Here is a 23,786-nt window from a genome sequence, read left to right as displayed (position 1 = left end):
TTGGTAAACATCCTTTGAGGCTGCTCGATCATCTGTTGAACAGCTCTGCCCTCGTATTCTTACCTGTTGCCCTTGCACTGGAAACTTAGATTGCGAACTACTCTCCCTCTCCATAAACATCACTGCAGTGAACATCTTTATGTACGGAACTCAGTCCACGTCACTAAACATTTTGAGAAAAAGCTTTCTTCCTCGTGGTTAGGGAAAGAAAACGGAGTGACACAAAAAAGCATTAAGCAAGGACTTTCCTGGGGCGCCTGGGGGGCTCCGTCAGTTGAGCATCGGACTCTTGGTTTCGGTCCAGGTCCTGATCACATGGGTTGTGAGATCGAGCCCCGCCCCAGGCCCCGTGTTCAGTGGGGGTCTGCGTGGATGTTCCCTCCCTCTGCTTCCCCCCCACTGCTTGCGCTCTTCTCTCTCTCTCTTTCTCTCCACCCTCAAATAAGTAAGTAAATCTTTAAAAACACCTGACTAAGGCATGCATCGTTCCTGCAAAAGGGGAACTAGAGGTGCCTCGAATAGACCAGGCTCACAGGACCACGCCTTTGCATTTGTGACGCTCCCGTGTCCCTTTCTCTCACCCCCAGAGAGTGCCTGCCTGGAACGCCCCACGGGCCAGCACGCGGGGACCTCCCAGCCGCAAAGGCAGCCTCAGCATCGAGGACACCTTTGAGAGCATCAGCGAGCTGGGGCCGCTGGAGCTGATGGGCCGGGAGCTGGACCTGGCCCCCTACGGGCCCCTCCACAAGTCGCAGTCGGCTGACTCGCTGAACTCCATCTCCTCCGTGAGCAACACCTTCGGGCAGGACTTCACGCTGGGCCAGGTGGAGGTGAGGATGGACTACGACTCGGCCTCGCACGCCCTCCACGTGGCCGTGCTGCAGGGCAAGGACCTCCTGGAGCGGGAAGAAGCCGGCTTTGAGTCCTGCTTCATGCGCGTCAGCCTGCTGCCCGACGAGCAGATCGTGGGCATCTCCCGGGTAAGTGGGGTGCGCTCTGGGCTCTCGGGGGTCCTCCCTGGGCAGGCGGGTCTGCAGGGCCGGGCTGGATGTGAGGAGGGTGCCACAGGGCAGCTTTAGATGCTAATCCCAGAGCTGAAGGACCTGAGGACCAGGCGCGGTTCTCAGCAGTCCTACCCCAGCAGCCCAGTGTGTGGTAATTGTCCGGTTCCGCTCCTGTCCCCTGGGTCAGCTTTGGGTCCTGGCAGAAGAGGGATGACATGTGCAAGTTGGCTCATTTGCGGAGAGCTCAATAACAGGACTGTTAACGATCGTGTCGGGGAGGGGCGCCTGGGCGGCTGAGTTGGTTAAGCTTCCGACTTTTGATTTAGGCTCAGGTCATGATCTCAGGGTCGTGGAATCGAGCCCCATGTCAGGCTCCACGCTCAGTGGGGAGTCTGCTTGGGATTCTGTCTCTCTCTCTTCCTCTGCTCCTCTGTCTTCCTCCCTGCCCCCGTTCCCTAAAATAAATAAATAACTCTTTAAAACATACACACACACACACACACACACACACACAAAACAATGGGGTGGGTGGGGTAGAGGGCGACCTCAAAGATGGAGTGGCTCCCTCTTCTGAAGGGATAAGGGGAAGGGGGGCTACTGGCCCCAAAGGAAGAAAGGCACGTGGAGGGGGCCACATTGCTAGGCTCCGTGCCCTTTGGTCAAGGGACACACGTGGTCAGACCACAGCAGTACTGCAGAGAAGGACCTAGGGAATAAGCACCCCCAGCTCCCTCTGACCTCTGATTTCCCTTGAGTGACCCCCACTGTCTGACTCCACCAGGAGCCAGAGGCTAAGGGAGCCCGTCGATCAGCCCATGGAGGTCAGTTCCTGGGGTCGAGAGCAGGGTAGGGAGAGTGGGGGGAGACACTCAGCACCCTCCCACACCAGCCTACCCCTCAAGAGTCCCTCTGTTTTGCCAGGAGGGAGCAAAGCCTTCATGAGACACACTCCCCTCCAGGCTGGATTAGGGGTAAAAGGGCTCCAGACGCCGTGGCTGGGAGTCCTCTGAGGTGGGCAAGGCAGACGACCCGTGGCCTCTAACTGGAGTAGGAGGAACCTGCGGGCCTGCGGAACCAAGTGGTTTCTGACTCCTCAGAAACCCGCCTGTGTCCAGTCACTCTTACCACGCTGAAGTTGACTGTCCCTCCGCGGTGGACACTGTCATCCCTCTCCCACCCCCACGCTGCCCCCCCCCCACAGCCCAATACGTGTGGGACCCAAGAGAGGCAGTCCAGTGGGTAGTGAGGAGCAGGACCCTAAAAGCTCACTGTCTGGGTTCCAGTAGCAGTTTTCCACTTCCTAGCAGCAAGACCTTGGATAAGTCATATAAGCTCTCTGTGACACGGTTTCCCCATCTCTCAAATGGGGACTGTAATCCTTGAGGAGGGGATACAATAGATTGTATCTCAGGACCGTGGAGTGTCCCTGCTGAGCCTGGATCCAGGCTGCCGATGGCCTGGACTGCCTAGAAGATCCTGGGTGGTTCCGGACACCTTCCTTGAGGGGGGACATTGGTGGACAGGAACCACCACAGCCTGGCGTGTGCTGAGAATCTGGTTCACCGAGTCCCTACATCCGTGACTCTCTCATTAGCCCCAGTGGGATGGACCGAGGGCATCTTACAGATGAAGAGGTTCAAGAGAGTGCTTTGCCCAACACAACGCCAGCAAGTGAGCCGGAGATCCCGGACTTGGCCCTGGAGTTCCCATTTTCCTCCCCCCATGTGCTCATAAAGCACAACACACAGAGAATGCATGGTCAGGGAACCCGAGCCCCTGTACGCAGGGGACAGCAAAGTGGCTCATTTGGCAGGAGGAGGGAGATCATGAAGAGCCTGGATGCCAAGATCAAGATCAGGGGTGGACTCTATCCCACAGGGGAAGGAGTCTGTGAGGAACCCTCAACCAGGGAACTGGCTGGGGAACGTGGCTCCCAGGGAGCAGTGGCAGGGGAACCTTCCCACAACCCAGGCAGCGACCAAAGAGTATGCTTCAGTGCACCTGGAGCTGTTGGCGGATTTATTCCCAAGAAGGCAGGCTTCTCAGCATTGCAGCCCAGCCAGTCCCAGCAAGTAGGTGGCTGCCCCCAGGCTGGGCAACCCCCCAGCTTCAGGCAAGTTTCCAGGGATGAGAGCTCCTCCCTGAATATTGCCAGGCAGTGACTAAGGCAGCCCCCAATGGACAGGGGAGCTGTGCCCGCTAGGGCACCTTCCCAGGGGGCCTGCCCACGGCTTCCTGGGAGGAGGCCAAAGGCACCCACCAGGCAGGACTGGACTTGGAAGCAGAGTCTGCCCAGCCTCGCCTCGTCACTGCAGCCATTCATCCATCCACCTATCCATCCATCCATCCCACAACGTTCAGGCCATCCAGGGCCAGGCTCTGAAGGGCTGGGACGTCAGTGGTTCTCAGCTCCACGATTTTCTGTACTTACTGCACACCCCGGCCCAGAGCTGGACCTGAACAGGTGTAAGAAAGAGGAGACCAGTTCAGCCAGGACATCACAAGGGTTTCATGGAGCTGTGGGCACTGAGTGTGGGAATTCGTTGGTGTTAGATTATGGAAGCTTCGAATGCCAGGCTATCAGATTGGCCACCACAGAGAGGAAGAGGAAGCGACCCTTTAAATCCCCAAGGCTGGGGTGCCTGACTACCTCAGTCAGTAGAGCACACGACTCTTAATCTCAGGGTCATGAGTTCAAGCCCCACAGTGGGCATGGAGCCCGCCTTAAAAAAAAAAAAAAAATCCTCAGGGCTAAACCCCCAAAGGAAGAATTAGCATTGAGGCCGGGCAGGGGGGTGGTGTGAAGCAGAGCCAGGGCACTTGCCCAGGCCTCTGGACTCTCTGTCCGGTGCTCTCTCCCCACCATGGCTTCACAGGCCCCTGGCTGCCACCCCCTCCCCAGAGTCAGAGCTCCCTCCGTGTCCCTTTCTCTCTGCAGATCCAGAGGAATGCCTACTCCATCTTCTTCGATGAGAAGTTCTCCATCCCCCTGGACCCTGCCGCCCTGGAGGAGAAGAGCCTGCGGTTCTCTGTGTTCGGCATCGATGAGGACGAGCGGAAGGTCAGCACGGGCGTGGTCGAGCTGAAGCTCTCCGTCCTCGACCTCCCCCTGCAGCCCTTCAGCGGCTGGCTCTACCTCCAGGACCAGAACAAGGTCAGTCTGCCCGTGGAGAGCGGGTCACACACGCCTCTTGCAGCGGGGAGACCCCGCCGTCCACAACAGCCCCCACCCCGCCGTTCTTTGGGGGATGGGAGAAAGAGGCCTGTGCCGCATTCAGGAAAACTCTGTTTACTGCATGAAATGAAGATGCTCTCACCGCTGTTCACTGCACCAACCACCAAAAATCAGACACTCTCCTCCTAGAGGGTGTCTGCTGGGGAGGTGCTCTGGTGCTAAAGGGGGTCCTTGCAGACAGAGGCTGAGCTGCAGTTTACCTTTATAAGCATAGGATGGCTTGGGGACCACCACTGTTACTCAAGCAAATGGTGGTCTACCCGTCCTGGTCCACTGGGACCTCTGTGTGCTACTCCACGGAATGTTTTCCATGGGCTGGAAGGAGCGACCCTACCTGCACTGGGTGGCCACATTTGACAGGTGCCCTCTGGCCCTCCTTCCAAGGCAGGACCCACCCCCTGTAGGAGGGAGGGATGGTGCACCCTTCATGGGATGGGGGATTGGGTCCCTTTCTCGATCCCACTGGCCCAGTGCCTGGTGGAAGGGCAGGAGCGACAAGTTCTCAGTGGGGAAGGAAGCTTCTGCCTTGCCCTGGGCCCCACAAGTCACTCACGTGTCCTCCAGGCTGCTGACGCTGTGGGTGAGATCTTGCTGTCCCTGAGCTACCTCCCAACAGCTGAGCGTCTCACGGTTGTGGTGGTGAAAGCCAAGAATCTCATCTGGACCAATGACAAGACCACAGCAGGTAGGGCCTGGCCGGCTGCCCGGCTCCTTCGTGTGGGCTGGTGGGAGCGGTGGCCCAGCTGCTAAGCAGGGGGCCCCCGGGAGCATCAGCAGGTGTGGGGGTACAGCGCCTGGCCCCTCCACCGCCTGGTGTTGGCTAAGCTCAGGAGCCGTGCACAGCGGGGAAAGCAGTCTGGCTGCGGAAGGCTGAGAGCAGCGAGGGGGGCAGGGAACCCCCGCGAGGGACAGACGGGAGTCTGAGCAGGAGGCTGGGGCATGGGGAAGAAACCAAGGTGGATGCCCACTTTCCAGAACTAGAATTCATGACGGAGGCTCTGTTTGCAGGAGCTGGGCTGCATCCCAGATCCCAGACAGGACCCAGGGCCCCCAGGATGGTCTGGGTGCCGGGTAGGACCTGCTGCCCCCCACCATCTGCAGGAACAGAACTGGAAACAGAGGCCTGGGGGGTCGGGAGCCCGACCTGCTGGGAGCTGGCAGGGAGGGGGAATCCAGGGTCCAGGCAGGTACAGCAAGGACACCCAGTGGGTGGAGGGTGACAAGCAGTGAGTGACTTGTTATTTCAAAGTCAGGCTCCACAGAACGGGTGCGGGGTGACTCAGGGCTGACGTCTGTGCTCATTATAGAATGAGAAGCGGTGGGTCTGCAGAGTCTGCGGAGCGCCACGGGCGAGGAGCGCGTGTGGGGGCCGGGAGGCGGGCTGCCTGAGCCCCAAGCCCGGCTCTTCTCCGGACTCGTGCATGAGCCTCAGTTTTCTCATCTGTAAAATAGGAAAGAACTAAAGGCCCAATGGCAGGATGGCAGGGGATGGTGGCAGCCCTGAAGGTTTGGCTCTGTGGAGCCAGTGGGCCACTAGGACTGGGCAGGCCTATGCCAAGGGAGTGTGGCCCTGACCCCCGCCTCTCGCTTGCCCACAGACCCCTTCGTGAAGGTGTACCTGCTTCAGGATGGGAGGAAGATGAGCAAAAAGAAGACGGCTGTGAAGAGGGATGACCCCAACCCGGTGTTCAACGAAGCCATGATCTTCTCGGTGCCAGCCATCGTGCTCCAGGTGAGGGGGGCACCGGCTCAGGCGTGGGGGCCCAGGCCTGGTCACCCTGGGGCTCTGGGGCCACTCCAGCCACTCCGACCTTGCGTCTCAGGGCTCACGCAGATGCCGATGGTTTGCCTCAAGCCCTCACCTTTCTAGTGGTGAGGCATTTATGGAGCACCCACCAGGTACCGGCCCTATGGTGGGTGCTGGGGACACAGGCGCTGCTTCCTTGGTGCTCACTAGGGACAGGCAGGAAGTCCCCAGACAATCTTAATCCTCCAAGAGCATGCCAGACTTTGGTGGTCAGGGGAGGCTTTTGCAGGGGGGAGGTAAGCTAAGATAGTTTCCGGTAGGAGCAACAAAGGCCTTGGAGATGAGCCAGGGCTAAGCCAAGGGCCCGCAGTGCTGGCCCTAACTCTCTGGAGGCTACCAGCAGAGGCCCCGCTGAGCCCGCCCCCCACTTCCGTGGCTTTCAGAAGGTCATTTGATCCAAGGAGACCACGACCTCTCCCTCCATACAGACACCACAGACCAAACCTGGGGGGTTACAGAAAATATGGTCTATGCCTCACCAGTGGCCCTGCTGGCATGCCTCCGAGCATGGGGAGCTTACCACCTCCCCTCACTATGTCCTTCTGTCCCTGGGCATCCCTGACAGTGAGAATGGCCTTTTGTGCCTTGAGCCGAAACCTGCCCCTTATCCAAGGGGCTGTGGGAACCCGCCTACTCTGACCACCCACCCCCGAATTTGAAAGCCCAGAAGTCGGCCTCACTCCCAGAGTCCCCAAGCCAGGCAAACATCCCAGCATCTCTGGTTGGCACCGGTGTTGCCTTCCTGCCACCCTCATGGGACAGACTGTCCACCTGTCCCCCTCTTCTCCCACCCCCAGTGGCCGCAGTGTCCCTACTCCACAGCCTCCAAGGGTGGGAGACCTCTCGGGACCAGGGGGGGAGGTGGGGGAGGAGGAACAGGAGGAGGAGGAGGAGGAGGAGGAGGAGGAGGTCAGGCTGGGTTTTAGTTTCAAGCTCAACCGCTTTGATCTCAAGCACATTCTTTTCCTTCCTTAGCTCTGAGTCCAACATGTGATTATATTAAGAATAATGAGACATCTAAAACGCTCCATGTGCAGGCTGTTCTAAGCACTTGACACATTTTAACCTTTTTTTTCCCCTAGAACAGGTAGGAACTAATAGGATTACCATTTCACAGATGGGCAGCTAAGGTAGGAAGAGCCTAAGTCACCGCCCAAGGTCACATAGCAAGGCGTGTGGGGAGGCCAGCATTTGAACCTGGTAGTCCAGCACTACCGCTGTGTAGGGAGACACCAACAGAAGCCTGGGGGCTACACAGATCGGGGGTAGGGATTCAGGGAGCCACACCTGGCCCCCTGCTGGGGCCTGGCACCTGTCCCCAGCACCCATGTCACTTCCTCCCCAGGACCTGTCTCTCCGTGTGACAGTGGCTGAGAGCAGCAGCGATGGCCGAGGGGACAACGTGGGCCATGTCATCATTGGGCCGTCTGCCAGCGGCATGGGCACCACGCACTGGAACCAGATGCTGGCCACTCTGCGCAGGCCCGTGTCCATGTGGCACCCCGTTCGGCGAAACTAGCAGCTGGCAAGACGGGCCGGGGTGGGCACCGAGCTGCCCGGGGCCTGGCCCATGCTCAGCTCTGATGCCCCTCCCTAGTCCAGCGGGAGCCATGAATGTTGGGGTCCCCTGCCGGAGCCCCCATGAGCCATCTTGGTCCTTCTGTTCAGACTGTAGTGGAGGAGCCGGCCCGGCCAGGTGTCTAGGGACCCAAGGTTTTCTCCCACAGAGGGCCTACTGGGGCTGGGCCACGACCCACGGAAGGCAGCCTGGCACGGGCCCATCGTGCTCCCAGTTTGAGATCCCCACCCAGCCTGTCCCTCGGCCTGGGGCATTGGGGCTCGGTCCCTCAGGGCTCTCCACATCCCACCCTGCTGGGAGACCAGTGCTAAGCGGGGTCATGTACGGGGAAACACGTGAGTCTCGGGGGCCAGATGCTGTGCTAGACACCAACAGACATGACATGAAGAGGACACGGCCCTTAGGATGTCCGGAAGACAAGACGCCCCGGTCCTGGGGATCTGCTCAGTGCTGAATGCCACCGTGGCAGAGCTCTGGGGGCTGTGAGGACAGGATGGGAGCCATGCCCTGAGGGGCAGGAGAAGAACGGAATGTGTCCCAGGCAGGCAGCCAGCCCCAGCAAGGCAGGGACAGGAACTTCCCTGTCACTAACTGTCCTCAGCCTACTGGAGTGGACACGGCGACCTTTCTCTGGGCAGGAGAAGTGACCAGGAGACCAGGCTGACTCCGGAATCACACTCCGTGAAATCTGCTCCCTCCATCCATAACCCTGGCAAGGCCCAGAGGTCCCGAGAGGCCCAGAGCCAGGTCCCTGCGTTTGGTCCCCACTGGATTAGGCATTGGCTCTATACCTCCAGGCCAGGCCCTATTGGGAAGAGAGATGCCTCAGCCTGTGGGTAGCCAGTGGGTAGTGGGGCCAGAAGACAGACTGCAGGAGTGGGAGGAAAGGGGTGGCCTGAGCAGGAGCAGGGAGGGGAAGTCAAGGGGCATCCAGATTGGGGGGGGGGGTGAGAAGGAAGGGTTTGAATGCCAGACTGGGAAGGAGGGGGCACTGGGTGTCCTAAGTCAGGTTCCAGAAGCGGACCCTGAGATTCTTAGGCAAGGGGTTAGTTAGAAGGAGAGCCTTACTCTATCTGGAGAAAGGAGAGTAAGGGAGCCTTACTCTATCTGGAGAAAACTGGAGGGAAGAGAGGAGAGCCTTGAGCAGGGCCAGACACCAAGCACGTCGTGGCTTCCAGAGTGTCCAGCCTGATGGCCTGAGGAGCCCTGTTGTGTGATTGGCCCCCTGGAGGGATCCTGACCAGAAGAAAAGGGGCTGGACTGTTTCGCCCCCAACCAGGGCTTCGGCCACCACCCACCCCAGCTGGGGGAGGAGAGCGCACACTCTCCAACTGTCACTGGCTGAGGCAGCCGAGGGGTTGGGGTGGGGAGGGTGGCCTGCAGCAGCATCCGCTCCCCGGGGCCACCCACAGGTCAGCGCAGGGGCTCTCAGGCTGCCACTGGCCCTGGTGAGCTATGGAGACCCAGGCCCAACCTGTCACTCCCAGTGCTGCTGGGAGAGCCCAGTCATGGGACTGGAGGCAGAACTGTGGCCCAGCCCTGTGGCCGGCACCGGAAGGTCTGCATGGCCCGCCACAGAGGCCAGGGGCACAGCGGGGGAAACCCAGATCGTTTCTGCCCCAGGGGCTTGGCAGCACAGGCCTTTACACCCACTTTCTCTTCCCCTCTTTCCCTCCCTCTAACTGCATGAAATGTGGACCGTGGACCCGGGACGGGCACGGTGGGGACCGAGTCTGCTGACTAGAATGATTCCAGAACCAAAATAAAGCTGGGGCAGGAAGGAGGGGGCTTCCGGGGAGCCTTGCTCGGCCCCAAATCACCTTTGTCTCTACCCCAGGAATCGGGACTTGGGTCTCTGTGTGGGTTACTCTGAGCAGACTGCCCTGCTGCTGTGTACCCAGAGGGGAAGGAGGCCTCTGTCTGGCTAGGAGACTAGCACAAGGAGCAATGCCATCAGACTGCTTGGGAGGCTCTAATACGGGGCCCTAAGCCAGGCATGGCGGGGAGGATGGCAGTAGGGAATACCACGGAGGGCTTCCTGGTGGTGTCACTGAGCCGTCTTCAGGGAAAGAAGAACCGTAGGGTTGAAAAAGGTAGGACAAGGCCCAAAAAGCATTTCTGGAATAGGGAACAAGACACAAAAGGGCAGGAGTGGGCAAAAAGTGGGCCAATTAGTCAACCTTGCTAGAGCAAATTTGGGGGAGGCTGAGGACAAGGGAGCCAAAAGAAAGGCTTAGAGGGGAGAAGGGCCACACACGTTCAGTGAGTGCAGGTGCCGGTGGGCCACCCTGCAACCCTCGCTACCCGGAGGGAGGTTCAGTTACCATCCCGTTTTGAAGAACCGGAAACGGAAGCTTAAAGAAGTTAGTAACTAGTCCAAGATCACGCAGCCCCAGAAAGTCTCAAAGCTGGGGTTCAAGCTCCAGCTGTCTCATTCCAAAGTTCATGCTCTTAACCCCCAGGCCACACTGCCCCCTTCCCCGACTCTCCCAGGCTGCTCTAGTCTCTCCCCTGCCCTAGAAGACCATACCAAGGATAAAAGGATGACCTAGGTGGGAATTACCGGCAGCCCCGGGGAGGCCTGCCTCCTACAGAGCCCGACTGTGCAGGCTTCTGTGGACCTCCCCCCACGTCTCCCACCAACACTGGACAGACAGAGGACACCGGTGAGATAGGAGCCCATCAAAGGTGGAAGGGAAGGGAAGGGTTTCCTGGAGGATGTGGAAGCAGGAGCACTAGCCTGGCAGTGTAGGGAGGACTGTGAGAATGGAGGAGGGAGAGGTGCCTATGGGTATGGGAACTCCTTGGTGTCCTTTGTGATACCTGAGGCCGGAGAGGCCAGATGAGGCTGAGCTGGGGAGGTTTCACGGCTCCAGAGTGAAGCCAAAGGTCCTGGTCTGGCTGGCCATGAGGAGCCATGGAGGGGTCCCGGGCTGGGTCAGAGGCGCAGGTCAGGGGAGGGAGGCGGGGGACCTTCTGAACAGCTTTGGAAGTGATGAGGAGGGGACGTGAGCCAGCACCGCTCCTGGTCAGTGAGAGCCGGTCTGAGCTGTCCCGAGGTCTCAGGCTCCTTCAGCATCCCCCCGCACCGCACCACCGGCATCTCTTCCTGCCTGTTCCTCCTCCCTCAGTTCCTCCTCCCAGCCCTAGGCCCATGGGCCAGCCTCGAGGGTCCCAGACCCCCTTTGTCCGGGAGACTTCAGGGATAGGCGGTGCTGCATCCAAGAGGACAGGTATGGAGGTCCCTGACCTGACCACAGTGGGCCACGCCTACATGGGGGGCGGGGCTGAGCCCTGGACCGCGCACAACCCACAGCCGCTCAGACCTTCGCTTCCTCTCCCCTGCCCCAGCCGTCTATGCCTGCACATGCCCAAAGTGACAACCCGAAAGGCTAAATAAACCTAAGACTGGGCCACAAGGCCCCCTCGCTCTCTGCCCCTCCCACCCCATTATCAACCTTCCAACTCCACCCACCAGGATCCGTAGAGCAAGGTCCGGGGAGAGGAGGCGAGGACAGGAGGCCTGCATTCCCAGCCCTGAGCTCCGTGGTGGCTGGAGTGGAATGGATCGGACGGAGCCCAGACAGACGGAAATGGGAGAAGAGGCCCTTCCAGCCTCCATCTGCCGCAGACTGGGCCTGCAGCTTTCTCGCTGTGCGACAGGTCCCTTCCTCTTGAGAGCTTCAGTTTCCCTGCCTGAAGAATAAATGTGTTGGTCAGGAAGGCCTCTAAAGGCCCCCACACCCCTGACTTTCAGGAATTCTGTGCGTAGCAGCCCCAAATGCCTGGGTTAGAATCCCAGCTCATCCACTCACCAGCTGTGGGATTTGGGCAAATCATCTGTTCTCTCGGGGCCTCAGTTTCATTACTTGTCAAAGGAGGATGAGAATTATACGTAATAGGAAGGGAATAAAGCGATACATGCCAAGCGTCCAGGACTCAGGAGATGCTCCGTAAACAGGAGGTCCGGGCTTTGGGTGGAAGGGTTCTGGCCAAAGACAGACCTCCTGGGACCTGGTGTTCGAGATGAAAGGGAGGGGAGGGCACATAGGGAAGCATGAGGAGCAAAGGGCCTGTGTACCCTGCCAAGCCACTCCAAGGGGCATGACTGGACCTCTGAAGTTCCACTTCACCCCCTGTACCCACTTCCCCCATCTGTCAACCACTCATGAGCACCCCACACCCCAAGCCAGGAGCTCCCAGCCACTGGGCAAGCCGCCGTGGGAATGGTGCAGGGAGAAGAGCAGCCACACGGCGGCAGCAGAGACCCGGCTGGGGCAGCAGGGGACTCCCGGGCTCGGGGAGGGCGGGGTGGGGTCAGGGGTCTAAGATGCTGCCAAGGGGCCAAGGCCAGGGGTCCTTGGAGCGGATGGAAACCGGAGGGCGGTCCCCTGCCTGCTGCCCCTGCCACTGGGTCACGCGCCGTAATCTCACCTGGGCCGTCGTTTGTTCCTTTCTCGTTTCTTCGGTTTGTTTATTCTTTTGAGTCAACCAACCTTCCTTCCTCTCGTCCCTGCTCCATTTCCCTTCCTTTGCCCTCTTTGTCCAGCCAGGCAGTCAGTCGGACCTACCGTCCTGAGCCTCAGCTCCCAGATCAGTAGAACGACGGATGCAGATCACTTGCGGGGCTCACAACGGAGTCTCACGGCTGAAGGAAATGATACATACGAGGTGTGATGTCAGGAGAGAGCCCTGCTGTGTGGCCAGACCTGGGTTCAAACTCAAGTTCTGCCTCTTCCTAGCTTCGGGTCTTAGACAAGAATTTAACCTCTCTGCCCCCCGCCCCCGCCCAGGGTTCCTCATCTGTAAAATGGGGCTAACAATTCCCACCTGCTAGGGGACAGAGCCGGCACACAGTGAGCTAGCCATTAATGGGCGCTGTTATTCTCAGAAATGTTCAGTGAAACTGTAAGGCATGACAGACGTCAAGGATGTCATTATAATGATTATCCCTATAGCAACCAAGGCCAAACGCCTCTGCCTGACTCTCAGCTCCCTCCACCTCCAGTCTGGCCCCACCTGCCTCCTAGCCTCCTCACCCAAGGCCTGATGACAGCAGCAGTGGAGAGAATAGAGGATGACAAAGCTGACAGCTGATCGCTCGGGGACCGGGCCCCTCCCACCACTCCTTGGGGCGGGGAGCCCTGCTTGGTGGCTGTACACACCCAGCTCAGTGCCAAGTCACTGCTCAGCCCTTTGGCAGTTTCGGGGAGGAAAGAGCATCTGAAGGGTGGGGATGTCACGAGATGCTCCCTCCATCCAGATGATTCCTCCTGCGGACTGTGGCCCTGGCTGAGCTTGAGTCAGGGGTCTGGGCTCTGCCTCCTTGCAGTGGGGACAGTGACTCCTGCCCCAGCTGCCTCTTTGGTCCACAGTGAGGTTCAACGCGCGTTGAGGGTGCTTTTCCACCTGCCCAGCTTTGAACTCCACACGGGATGACGTCATGACCTGCATGGGGAACCCAAAGATTCTACCGTCTATTCCTTTGAGCGTCACTGAAAACACTCAGTCCAGGATCCGGGGAGAACCTTGTGCCCATTTTCAAAAAGATTTCAATTCACTTCAGTTCTGTATTTATTCCCAGCACCCAAAATGCTCCGCTATCCAAGCCCTGTTGGAATGTCAGCCTCTCCTGGCACCAGCTCCCCAACCCGACCTCACCTTCCATCACAGAGAAGGACCACAGCACCCCCTCAAAGTACCCCCTCTCTCGCCTCCATACTTTGCCTGGGCTTCCCTCAGTTTGGACCACCTTCCCCCACCCCCCGCCCATTTGACTGTTTCACTTTTTCTTCAAGACTCTGGCCCCTCTCCTCAGAAGGGTTTTCTGATCCACCCCCCCCCCCCAGGTAAAGAACCACCCTCTCTTCCCTACTTCCGTCCCACTGCCTGTCCCCACTTCTGTTGTAGCTCCTACCACACCAATGCGCTACCTGTCTCCCATTCTAGACGTGAGCTTCTCAAGATAGGGACTTCATCTTGAAGGGTTCAGGGTCCCCAGGCCCTTAGGCATCAGTATTGGTTAAATAGTAGGGATCACTAACACATGGACCAACCATGCACCAGACCCTGCTCTCATCACTTTATTGGTGGAAGGTTCCCTCAATTTCTTTAGATGATGTCCCAGCCAGAGGTGAGCAGATGGTTACTGACCTACCTGCATGGAAACTTCCTGGTGCTGGCTGGGGCAGGGCAGGTCAGGCTGGCAGTGCCGGGAACTGACCCATAAGGGCATGCCCGGCTCATCCCCTTCCCACCTGGCCTTACACATCTGGAGGGAGGACCGTGGTGGGCGCTGATTCCAGAGCCCTGGGGAAACGCATATTCGTCCCTTCAGGCATCCATTCATTCACCCAGTCACCGGCTCTTGTGGCTCTTGTTCGGGCAGACCGGCGCTGGGCACCAGGGACCCAGTTCTTGTCCCTACAAAGCCGGTAGGCTCCCCTGGCTGCCCCTCACCCCCCACCCCGCCTCCTTCCTCCCAGGGGAAGTGGGCCAGGGGCCTCCTCTTCCCCTGTCCACCCTCCCCCGACACACAGTCATCGTCCGGCCCCTTGTCTTCTCCCCATCCGACCCGGGTGGGCCTCCCGAGGACGCAGGCCGAGCGCGGGACCCCTTCCCGTGTCCCCCGGCGCGCCCGCCCGCAGTAGCGGCTCCCCAAGGGTTTCCCCAGGGGCGGGCCCCGCCGCTCGCCACGCCCCCGGGCTCTCACCTGGCCCCGCGCCCCCGCCCCCGCCCCCGCCCCCGGCCGCCCCGCGCGCACTTCCTCCCGCCGCCCCGCCCCTTCCACATTCCTGCCCCGCCGGCCGCCCCGCCGGCCACCCCGCGCCGCTGCCCGCCCGCCCCGCCGGCCGCCCCGCGCCGCCGCCCGCCCGCTCCCGATGAAGGCGGCCCAGGCCGCGGGCGCCGAGGCGCCGCCGGGCGCTCGGTCCGTCAAGGTGGTCCTGGTCGGCGACGGCGGCTGCGGGAAGACGTCGCTGCTCATGGTCTTCGCCGAGGGGGCCTTCCCCGAGGTGAGTCCCGGCCCCCTCCGGGCCCCGCGCCCCGGACCCTGCCTCGCGCGCTTGGCCGCCGGGTCGGGTTCCGCGCGCGCTCCCCGGGGCGCCCACCAGGTCTCCCAAGGGGTCTCCCAGCGGAGTGTGTGCTCGGAGGCAGTTCTCGCTCCGCCATCGGGAGCGAGGGCCTCAGTGGTATCATCTGTAAAGTGGCAAGAACGGCACTTCCCCGGGAGAGGTGTCACGGGGACTGGCTTAGGCAACCTGGGTACCCCCCAGATCCTGAGAGCGCACTTGGCGGCCCAGCATGGCTAGGAAGGACTGAGGACACTGGAGCCAGACTTGCCCGGGTTCGAATCATGGCTTTGCCACTCAAAGCTGTGTACCCTTGGGCAAGTCCCCTATCCTCTCTGTGCCTGTTTTCTTGACCACATAATAGGAATAAGATTGGTGCCCACCTTCCAGGGTCTCTCTGAAGAGTGAATTAATACAGGTCAAGGGCTCGGCTCAGAGCCTGCAGCAGGAAGGACTCACGGCATTTGGCAAACATCTCTTCTCCACCAGCTCTTGCTTGTGCAGGGACCTCTGGCTGGCTGTGTCCTGGAGGTCAGAGCACACCAGACTCAAGTCAGATAGCTTGGTTGGCACCTCAGCTCTCCCCTGACAAACTGCATGGCCCTTGGTACCTTGTTTAGCCTCTCTGAGCCTCCATTTCCTCACACAACCTCGAGGGCCGGAGACCCAGTGAGGTGGAACTAGGGCAAAGCTAAGAGACAGCCCATGTGTACCAGGCACGTCCGGGACGCTCTGGGCGCCTTGGCTGTCGGTCCTTCGCTAGCGCACTCAGACTGTCCAGGCGGGCTCCCAGGCACCAGGACAGGGGCTCGGCCCACTCACCCTGGCACCTCTCAGCCCAGTTCTGGGAGTCTGTGAGTTTGCTTCCAGCATCTCGTCTCCCTCCTGCCTGTCCCATCATCCTCCAAACCCCTGGGCTGTTGCAGGCCCTGGGGAGTCTGATGGGGGAGGCTGGAGAAGCCAGGGCTGGTGACAGGGTCAGACCTTCCATTCCACCATGGCAGCATCGAGCCAACTCTTGCTTTGTGGTTTGTGAAGCTGACGTCACCTCCTCTGGGCAATCACATTTTTTTTAAGTTGGGTGGGACAAGTTTCTGGGCCCCCAGATGCTACCCAAGGGAACCCAACAATTATGGCATGGTAGGGAGAGGGGCCAGGCCAGCCAGGGTCCAGGAGACTGGCTGGGAGGGGTGTCCTGGGCTCTGAGACATCCCTGATGGCAAGGCTCATCCTGATTCCAGAGAGGTTGCAGCTTGGAAGTGGGCATCTGGAAGTTGATGGAATGTGTGTTTTGAAGGGCATGCTGGGGCTGGCCAGGGGAAGGGAGGACCTGCTTGCCCCCAGGGAGATGGACCTGTCCTTGTCTAAGCTCCTCATCTGTTTGAGGACCCCTCTACCTCCAGGCACAAGGAAGAGCTCTTCTTTTAAAAGAACAGCAAGCAATGGAAAGGCCATTTTACAGGTGGGGAAACTGAAGCTAGAGAGAGAGTCTTGCCTTGGGGAGCAGGGCCCAGCAGTGACAGTGCACGTCGGGAGCCCAGATTTCCCCGCCGCTGACCAGGGCACTCTCCACAGTCCCCAGTGCTCTGCCTGCCAGACCAGCCTTCTGCTCTGGCCCCGAGACTCCTCCTCCTGGCAGGCCTCCAAACTCAGGGAACCAGAAGCTATAAGACCTGGAGTCCCCCGACAGTAGGCTGGGATTCGAACCTCAGGGCCCCTGGTCTGGCTGTGGCCCAGCCTTGGGTTCAGAGCAAGGGGGCAGAGTAGAGAAAGCTCCTGAGGTAGAGGGAAGTCCAGGCACCAGCCTCTGCCCAGTCCTGGCTAACCTTTGGATCGGCAACCATTCCAAAGCCCAGGGGTCCCACAGAAAGATGGGATGGGGAGGGGGGAGGGAGGACCAGCCCTGCCTTCCAGAACCAGCTCAGTCCCTCCTGGTCCACACGGGGACTCTCATGGGTGTGAAACCCCTGACTCTCCTTTCTTGAACTGTGTTCCCCCATCCTGTAATGCTCCACCTGTCTTGTCTGTGAGCCCTATCAGGGCAGACCCAAGCCTGAGTCACCTCTGCCCTGGTCTGGCTCAGACCTGGCCCTCCCTTTCTGGCTAAGGACAGCTCAATAGATAAGATTAGGCATTTACTGGTCAGCGTGACCCTGCCTGGTGGTTCAAAGAACACAACAGAAGGTGTAGACAAAGTCTCTAGAGTTGGGGGGAGGATTGTGCCATTACAAGCCGCAGGAGCAACCCAGCCAGGCAGCCTGGGATGGGGCTTGCCTGCCCACTGGGGATACCCAGGGCTCAAGAGTCAGTGACCTCAGGACAGGCCAGTGGCCTGGGACAGAGCCTGGCCTCTTGAGCCACAAAGACCTGGCTTCATCCTTCCCGGCTCTGTCCTCATGAGGAAAATGGGGATAGTGCTAACTTCCCGAGGTTGTGGGGATCCCTCTCTGGTGGGGGACCATGCACATTAGATCCCTAGAAAACGTGGATGATGATGTCATCTCCGCAGGTGTTTGCTAAGTAGTGACACATGTCTCCCCAGGGCTTCGTGGCCGGCTGCCCTCCACCTCAGATCAGGAGGGGTCCCGCCACAGGTGAGTGGGTGCGTAGAAGCCCAGCAGGTGTCAGTCCCTTCCTCGGTGACAGGCTGGGGAACGGCACATCACCTGGAGGGATGGACGGCAGCTGGCATGGACACTGCTGCTGGCGCCCCGCTTTCTAAGCAGGGGGCATCTATGCCGGGCCTCCCCTGCCAGCCAGTCTCCCTTATCCCACTGTAAAGGGACACTCTTCTCCTTTAACCAGTGAGGGGACGAGCTCAAGGTCACGCAGCTGGTGAAGGCCAGAGCCAGTCTGAAGCCAGGAACATCTGAGACCAAAGCCACTGCTCTAGCCACCATGTCACACTGTCTCCTGCCAGGCAAGGGACCTGAGGGGAGGGAGCCTGGGCAGGGCTGGGTGCTGGAGGGCGGGAGGGGGGGGTAGGTGGAGTTCTTGTCTGTACCTACTGGTAGAGGGAGTGACAGGTGGCTAGAGTCCAGGGCAAATTAAACCCCTATCCCTGGGCCGTCCTCACCTTCTTCATTGGCCCACCCTCCCCCTGTACCTTCCCAAGTGGCCTGGAGGACCACACTGACCCACCGCTAAGGGGCTGCCCCTCCCAGCAGCCCAGAGCCTGACTCAGAGCCTGCGGGCAGGCGGGCAGGCTTGAAGTCGGCCGGAGTTGAGGCAGGCGCAGGCCCTATCTGGCCTAGGAAGTGCGGAGGCCAGGAAGCCAGGGTCTCCCCATGCTATGGCCCCACCCACCAGCCTTGAGCAAGTGAGTGCCTTGGGGACCCTAGCACGCCACTCCCGCAAAGGGCTTGTATTGTCGAGCTTTGGAAGCCTCCTCACCTGTTGCTCAGACCGCATCTGTACACGTTCCCCCTTCTCATTCCTGCGCAGTGTCTGTGTACCAAACCCGTCCTGTTTCCATTCATCCAGCCTTCATGGAGAGGGAGTGCCCTCAGCCTCTAGGCCTGGGTGGAGGGGCCTGTGGCCCGAGTGACTTCCTCCTGATGCCAGACGGGGCTAATAAGAAAGGCAGACACAGACAGGATGTGGGAAGCAATCCAGAAGGGCTTCCTGGGGGAAGTGGCATGGGGCAGGGGGCTTGGTTGGATTATGAGAGGTTGAGAGGCAAAGCAGGGACCCCCCCCCAAAAAAAGCTACAGGCTCCCCAGAGCAGACAGTGAGTCTTGTTTATGACTTGCTCCCCAGCATCCAGGACTAGAGAAGGTGCCAGTGTTTACTGAATGTATATATGAGGGAGTGAATGAATGGATGATCAATCAAACAAACAAATGTAGGTTCATGTCATTCCAGGAGGAGGGGACAACACGAAGGAAGACTCAGAAATGGGACAGTCCCCCATCCAGGGGGACAAAGATAAAAATAACGGTAGCTGGCATGTGGGGGGTGCTCGGTGTGCGTCAGGCTCCGCACAGAGCCAGCCTCTCACGGAATCCTTAGGGCAACACATGTGGGAGGCACTTTCCATATTCCCGCTTTACGGGTGGGAAGGCCTTACAGGTGGGAAGGCCGGGGAGGTTCGTGCCTCACTGGGGCCCACAGCCAGGAGGTGGCAGTGCTAGGCCTCACCACCTCGGGCCGCCTACCTCGCAGAGACCCTCCCTCAGACTGTTAGGCTCCCAAAGAGGGGGGCGGTGCTGCAGGCAAATCCGGGCTCTGGCCGGGACACCCGGGCACACCCTGCTACAGAAGCGGTCCTCACAGCCTCTGCCTTGCCCCCTTCTTCCTCAGAGCTACACCCCCACTGTGTTTGAGCGGCTCACCATTAACCTGCAAGTGAAGGGGAAACCCCTGAACCTCCAAATCTGGGACACGGCAGGTGGGTGTGCAGGCTGCAGGAGGGACGAGGGAGGAGGAGGCCCCCCATGCCCAGAAGCCCAGCCCTGCTCCCTTCCTTCTGAACCAGAGAAGCCCAGCCAATCTCATCAATCTCCAAGGGGGGGTGTTGGCCACGATTAGGGTCCCCAGGAACCTGACCCTTCTTTGCTCCTGCACCTACGTCCGCTGCCGCCCCCCACAGAGGGTAGCCAGCTGCATCCCGGAGACAAGGGGGGGGGTCCATAGCTCTTTTCTCTCAAGGAAGTGAGCTATTCCTGGCCTCCTAAGCATTCCATCCTGGCTCTAGCTTCTGTAAGATCTGCCTGACCTTGACCTCTGTCTCCCAGCTTCCTGACCTTACGCACATAGGGTTCAGTCAAATCCACACCAGAGCTGAAAGCTCACCCCAGGGTATCCCTGCAGCCCCCTGGCCATTCAGGGGTTAAGGGGCCTTTGTCCAGGGTCCTACCCGCTTCCTACTCCTCACCTCCCAAGCTCAGGGCAAAGCAGACTTCGGACCGATGGGCCCAGTCCCTGCCGGCTGGGCCTCTGCCTGGTCCCTCCTTCCAGAACAGGGCTTTCTTGGCAAGTGGTCTCACCTAGACCGGGGCTAACACAGCCCGTGGGCAAGCTGGGGGGGTCACCGCCGGGAGGGAAATGTCCGTGTGCTGTGGCCATCTAGGCACCACCTGTGTATCAGACCACGAGGCACACAACCAGGCCCTGATCCCGGCTCCCCCGTCTGCTGGGATGACCTCCCTGATGTTGGGGGAGATCTGAAGGGAATGCCCACCCCCACTCTCCCCAGGGCAAGTTGACTATGACCGCCTGCGGCCCCTCTTCTACCCCGACGCCAGTGTCCTGCTCCTCTGCTTCGATGTCACCAGCCCGCACAGCTTTGACAACATCTTTAACCGGGTAGGTACTGGGGGGTGGAGGAGGTACAGCCCTCCGTAGCCAGGCCACTCTGCTCTGGCCCCACCCTTGACTCCACAGCCTGTCAGAACGTGGCAGGCCCCAGATGACTCAAACCCAGCGCCTTTGGTGTATACATGGGGAAGCTGAGGCCCAGAGCAGGGGCAGCGACTTGCCAGAGGTCCCACAGGGATTTGGTAGCAGGGTCTGGACCTAGAAAGCTGGGAGACCCAGAGGCCCCCGCAGCTCCCCAGCCTGGGCCTGTCCAAGGCTGCACGCACTGGCAGCCTCCAGCAGCTCTCGGCCCCCTCCTGTGCGACCGCTGGCTTTCAGCAGCCTCCCACGATGCCCCCCAGCCGTGTCAGGGCTTCCCAAGGCTGCTCACTGCCCACAGGTGTCATTGATGTGGTCCCTTGAGTTGTTCTGCTCTTGTACCCCCTGCTGCCAGGGCCTCCACGTGAATGGCATGCAAACAGCGTGCTCTAGGGTTCCTCAGAGCACAGCTGGTGACAGCATGAGTCACACTGACCGCAACAATGATGGTAATAGTTACTGAGAACTTACCCCGTGCCAAGCACCGTTCTGGGCACTTCTGCCCATTCACTCATCTCCTCCCCTTGACAGCCTGATGGAGCCAGTAGTACTGTCCCCAGGTTGGGAGTGGGAGAGAGGTTTGGACCAGAGCAAATAGAAGGCGGCCTTGCCATGTCCCAAGACGGGAAGGAACAAGTAGGGGGTAGGGAGGTGGGAGATGGGGGCCTGTTGGACATCGCAGTGGGGGGCCAGGTAGACATGGGGGTCTGAGTCTGCAGCTCCCAGGGCTGGGCAGATCCATTTCGGCACTGCCAGTGGGGAAGAGCCTTGCACACGGGAAGGTCACCTGGAGAGAAGCGAGAGAGCAGGGTCCCAGAGCGAAGTACCAACCAGACAGTAGGGGAGGGAGAGATGGCAGCCTGGTGCCAGGGCTCAGGCAGGACCGAGGCCGAGGATTCAGTGTTGGATTTAGCAAGGCGAAGGCACGGGGGAGACCACGGTCAGACACAGGTCTGTGGAGGGGCTGGAGTATGGGAAGTCAGCCCAGGACCCCCCCCCGGGCCCCGTCTGGCTCCAGCAGCCAGACGGTTTGATGCCAGTTTTTTCTGAACAGACGAACTGAGCAGGCGCGCACTCCTGGAGATCTAAATCCCCTGCCTCCAGATTTCTAGACTCCCCAGCTGTCCGGGCTGAAATAACCAGGCCCTGGAGCCTCACATTCCAAAGAGCAGCTGACACAGAATAGGAGCGTTCCCTCCAGCAGGCAAACAGCTGCTGCGACCATTTTGTGAGCTGCTTTATTTTTAAAGGCTGACTTATTTCTTTATATATTTTACCCAGTTGGGAGGCAGTCCTGGGGGCCCTTACCTTGCAGAGTGGCAGGATTCTAGACCAGGCAGGAGCAGGGCTCTGGGCCCCAACCCTGGGCTCAGATCCTGCCGCTTCCCGTTGTGTAACCAAAGCCACGTTCCGTAGGATCTCTGAGCCTCAGTTACTGCATCTGTACAATGGGATTGACGACAGAACTTGCTTCACGGGGACTTAGGGGATCGAAGTGTTCACACATGTGAAGTCTTAGAGCCTAGGACAGAGTAATTCTCCCTAAATGTTGGCTGCACTGATTATCCTTGCTGGAGTCCACCCGGGGAGCGCGAGTTGGAGGACATGGCTAACACACGCACCCGTGCTGCCACCCTCCCCACAGTGGTACCCAGAGGTGAGCCACTTCTGCAAGGAGGTGCCCATCGTTGTCGTGGGCTGCAAGACTGACCTGCGCAAGGACAAGTCGCTGGTGAAGAAGCTGCGGAAAAATAGGTTGGAGCCTGTGACCTACCACAGGGTAGGAAACCCAGCCCGAGGGTGGGGGGGACGGGTCCTGGGAAGGGGGGGGCTTCAGGGTATGCTGACCCCCGCCCAGCCTCTCAGCAGCATGAGGCATCCAGCACAACCAGGGTGTAGGTCAAGGTAGGGGTCATCTTGGAACGGTCTGGGCTTAGAATCGATACCTAGAATACTCTAGAAGCTTTTGCCTATGGAAGGGGAGCGAGTGGTCTGCCCATTCAGATAATCCTGCGCACCCGCTTCACAGATAGGGAAGCTGAGGCCTGGAGAGGAACCCCAGCCGTTCAGACCACAGGCCCCTCTCTGCTACACACCTAGGAAGTGGGTTAGTTCGTCCCGTGAGAGGCAGAGACCCAACCCGGAGCTGAGGCAGAAAACCCAAAGAAGCCATGAGAGTGCTCGGTCAAGCCGGGGGGCCGGAGCTGTGGCTCCTGGAAAAACTCACCTTCCTCTTTTGTCCTGGAGACTCCCTAGGATGGCCGAGAGCGCTGTGAAGCCGTGAGGAGGCCGAACGCAAGGCCCTCCGGAGGCCTCCCCCTCAAGGCAGCCCTCTCCCCTCTCTCTGTTAGGGCCAGGAGATGGCCAGGTCCGTGGGCGCAGTGGCCTACCTGGAGTGCTCAGCCCTGCTCCAAGAAAACGTCCACGCGGTCTTCCAGGAGGCAGCCGAGGTGGCCCTCAGCAGCCGCGGTCGCAACTTCTGGAGGAGGGTCACCCAGAGCTATTGCGTGGTGACCTGACGTCTTGAGTCCCTCCCTGCCCCAACCGCCCCAGCAGCACCGGAAGGAGCTGGGCACTGCGGTGCCCAGTCGGCTGGGCTGGACCCAGTCCCCTAGGCTGTGATCACCGAACTGCACCTCACACGGCTGGACCCCGCCAAGGCCGGGCCCCTGAGCTGGGGCTGCTAACCCTGGACTAGAGCGTCACCCCCTCACCCCGAGGCCTGAAGAAGGGGCTTCTGGAGCCCACCCGCCCTGTGGAGGGCTACTCCTGGAGTCCCCTAAAATGACTGCCGGTCTCCCAGCTCCCAGCCTGGACCACACATCCGGAAGCAGCCTATTTAGCCTGGCACCACCTCACGGCTGCCCCCAGGGCTGCCCCTTCGGGCCCGGGCGCTCCCAGAACGCTGGGCCACACAAGTCACACCCTCCCTCATCCCCCGTCCCCTGCCCACCCAGTGGTAACTAACAACTAAAACCACATTGCTCGCCAGCTAGGTCACGTGTCTTTTTTTTTTTTTTTTTAAAGATTTTATTTATTTATTTGACAGACAGAGATCACAAGTAGGCAGAGAGGCAGGCAGGGGCGGGGGGGGGGGCGGGGGGGCAGGGGGGGAAGCAAAGCAAGCTCCCTGCTGAGCAGAGAGCCCGATGCGGGGCTCGATCCCAGGACCCTGAGATCATGACCTGAGCTGAAGGCAGAGGCTTAACCCACTGAGCCACCCAGGCGCCCCGAGGTCACGTGTCTTGCTTTACACACACACACTCCGTAGCAGAAAAGGACCCACCACTCGTAGGCACTGGAGTGGGACTGCCCGCATCCAAACCGGGATCCAAACCGAGCTCTATCACTTCGGGACCTTGGGCAAATTACTTGAACCCTCTGCGCCTCAGTATCCTCATCAGTGAAATGGGACCAATCCCAGATGATGGCATGGAGCCTTTAGATGAGGAAGAGCATCTGAGACGCACGCAAAGAGCTTGGCAGGTGGCTGGCATCCACAAAAGGTTCGCAAGAGGGTTTTTTAGTTGTTGTTTATGATAAATACATAATATTGCTGAGATATATGTAATATACTCACAAATATTATAGTGGGGTTTTCCAGAGAAACAGAACCATATAGAACCAATAGTGTGTATGTGTATGTGTGGAGAGAGGGAGAGAAATTGTAAGGAGCTGACTCACAGGATCACAG

General features: G+C 59.6%; 2 protein-coding genes across 3 annotated transcripts; both read left to right on the top strand.

Annotated features, from left to right (window-relative positions):
• Window positions 1-608: 608 nt before the first annotated feature.
• SYT12 (synaptotagmin 12) lies at window positions 609-9,470 on the top strand. Its single transcript, XM_080815184.1, has 5 exons — window positions 609-980; window positions 3,943-4,158; window positions 4,804-4,924; window positions 5,838-5,971; window positions 7,392-9,470. Exons 1-5 carry the CDS (start codon window positions 705-707, stop codon window positions 7,563-7,565), a joined length of 921 nt encoding a protein of 306 aa, XP_080671310.1. The 5' UTR covers window positions 609-704; the 3' UTR covers window positions 7,566-9,470.
• Window positions 9,471-14,439: 4,969 nt separating this feature from the next.
• Window positions 14,440-23,088, top strand: RHOD (ras homolog family member D). 2 transcript variants are annotated; one of them, XM_080817592.1, is made up of 5 exons: window positions 14,440-14,638; window positions 18,998-19,085; window positions 19,893-20,002; window positions 21,738-21,872; window positions 22,444-23,088. In XM_080817592.1, the coding sequence occupies exons 1-5, from the start codon at window positions 14,507-14,509 to the stop codon at window positions 22,609-22,611; spliced, it is 633 nt and encodes a 210-aa protein (XP_080673718.1). In that variant the 5' UTR covers window positions 14,440-14,506; the 3' UTR covers window positions 22,612-23,088. The 2 variants fall into 2 exon arrangements, with proteins under 2 accessions (XP_080673718.1, XP_080673719.1); XM_080817593.1 differs by having other exon boundaries at window positions 21,738-21,847; window positions 22,444-23,086.
• The last annotated feature ends 698 nt before the right edge of the window (window positions 23,089-23,786 follow it).

Source organism: Martes martes (assembly GCF_963455335.1).
Source record: "Martes martes genome assembly, chromosome: 10".
NCBI classification, from domain to species: Eukaryota; Metazoa; Chordata; class Mammalia; order Carnivora; family Mustelidae; genus Martes; species Martes martes.
This window is presented reverse-complemented; position numbering and strand designations above follow the sequence as displayed.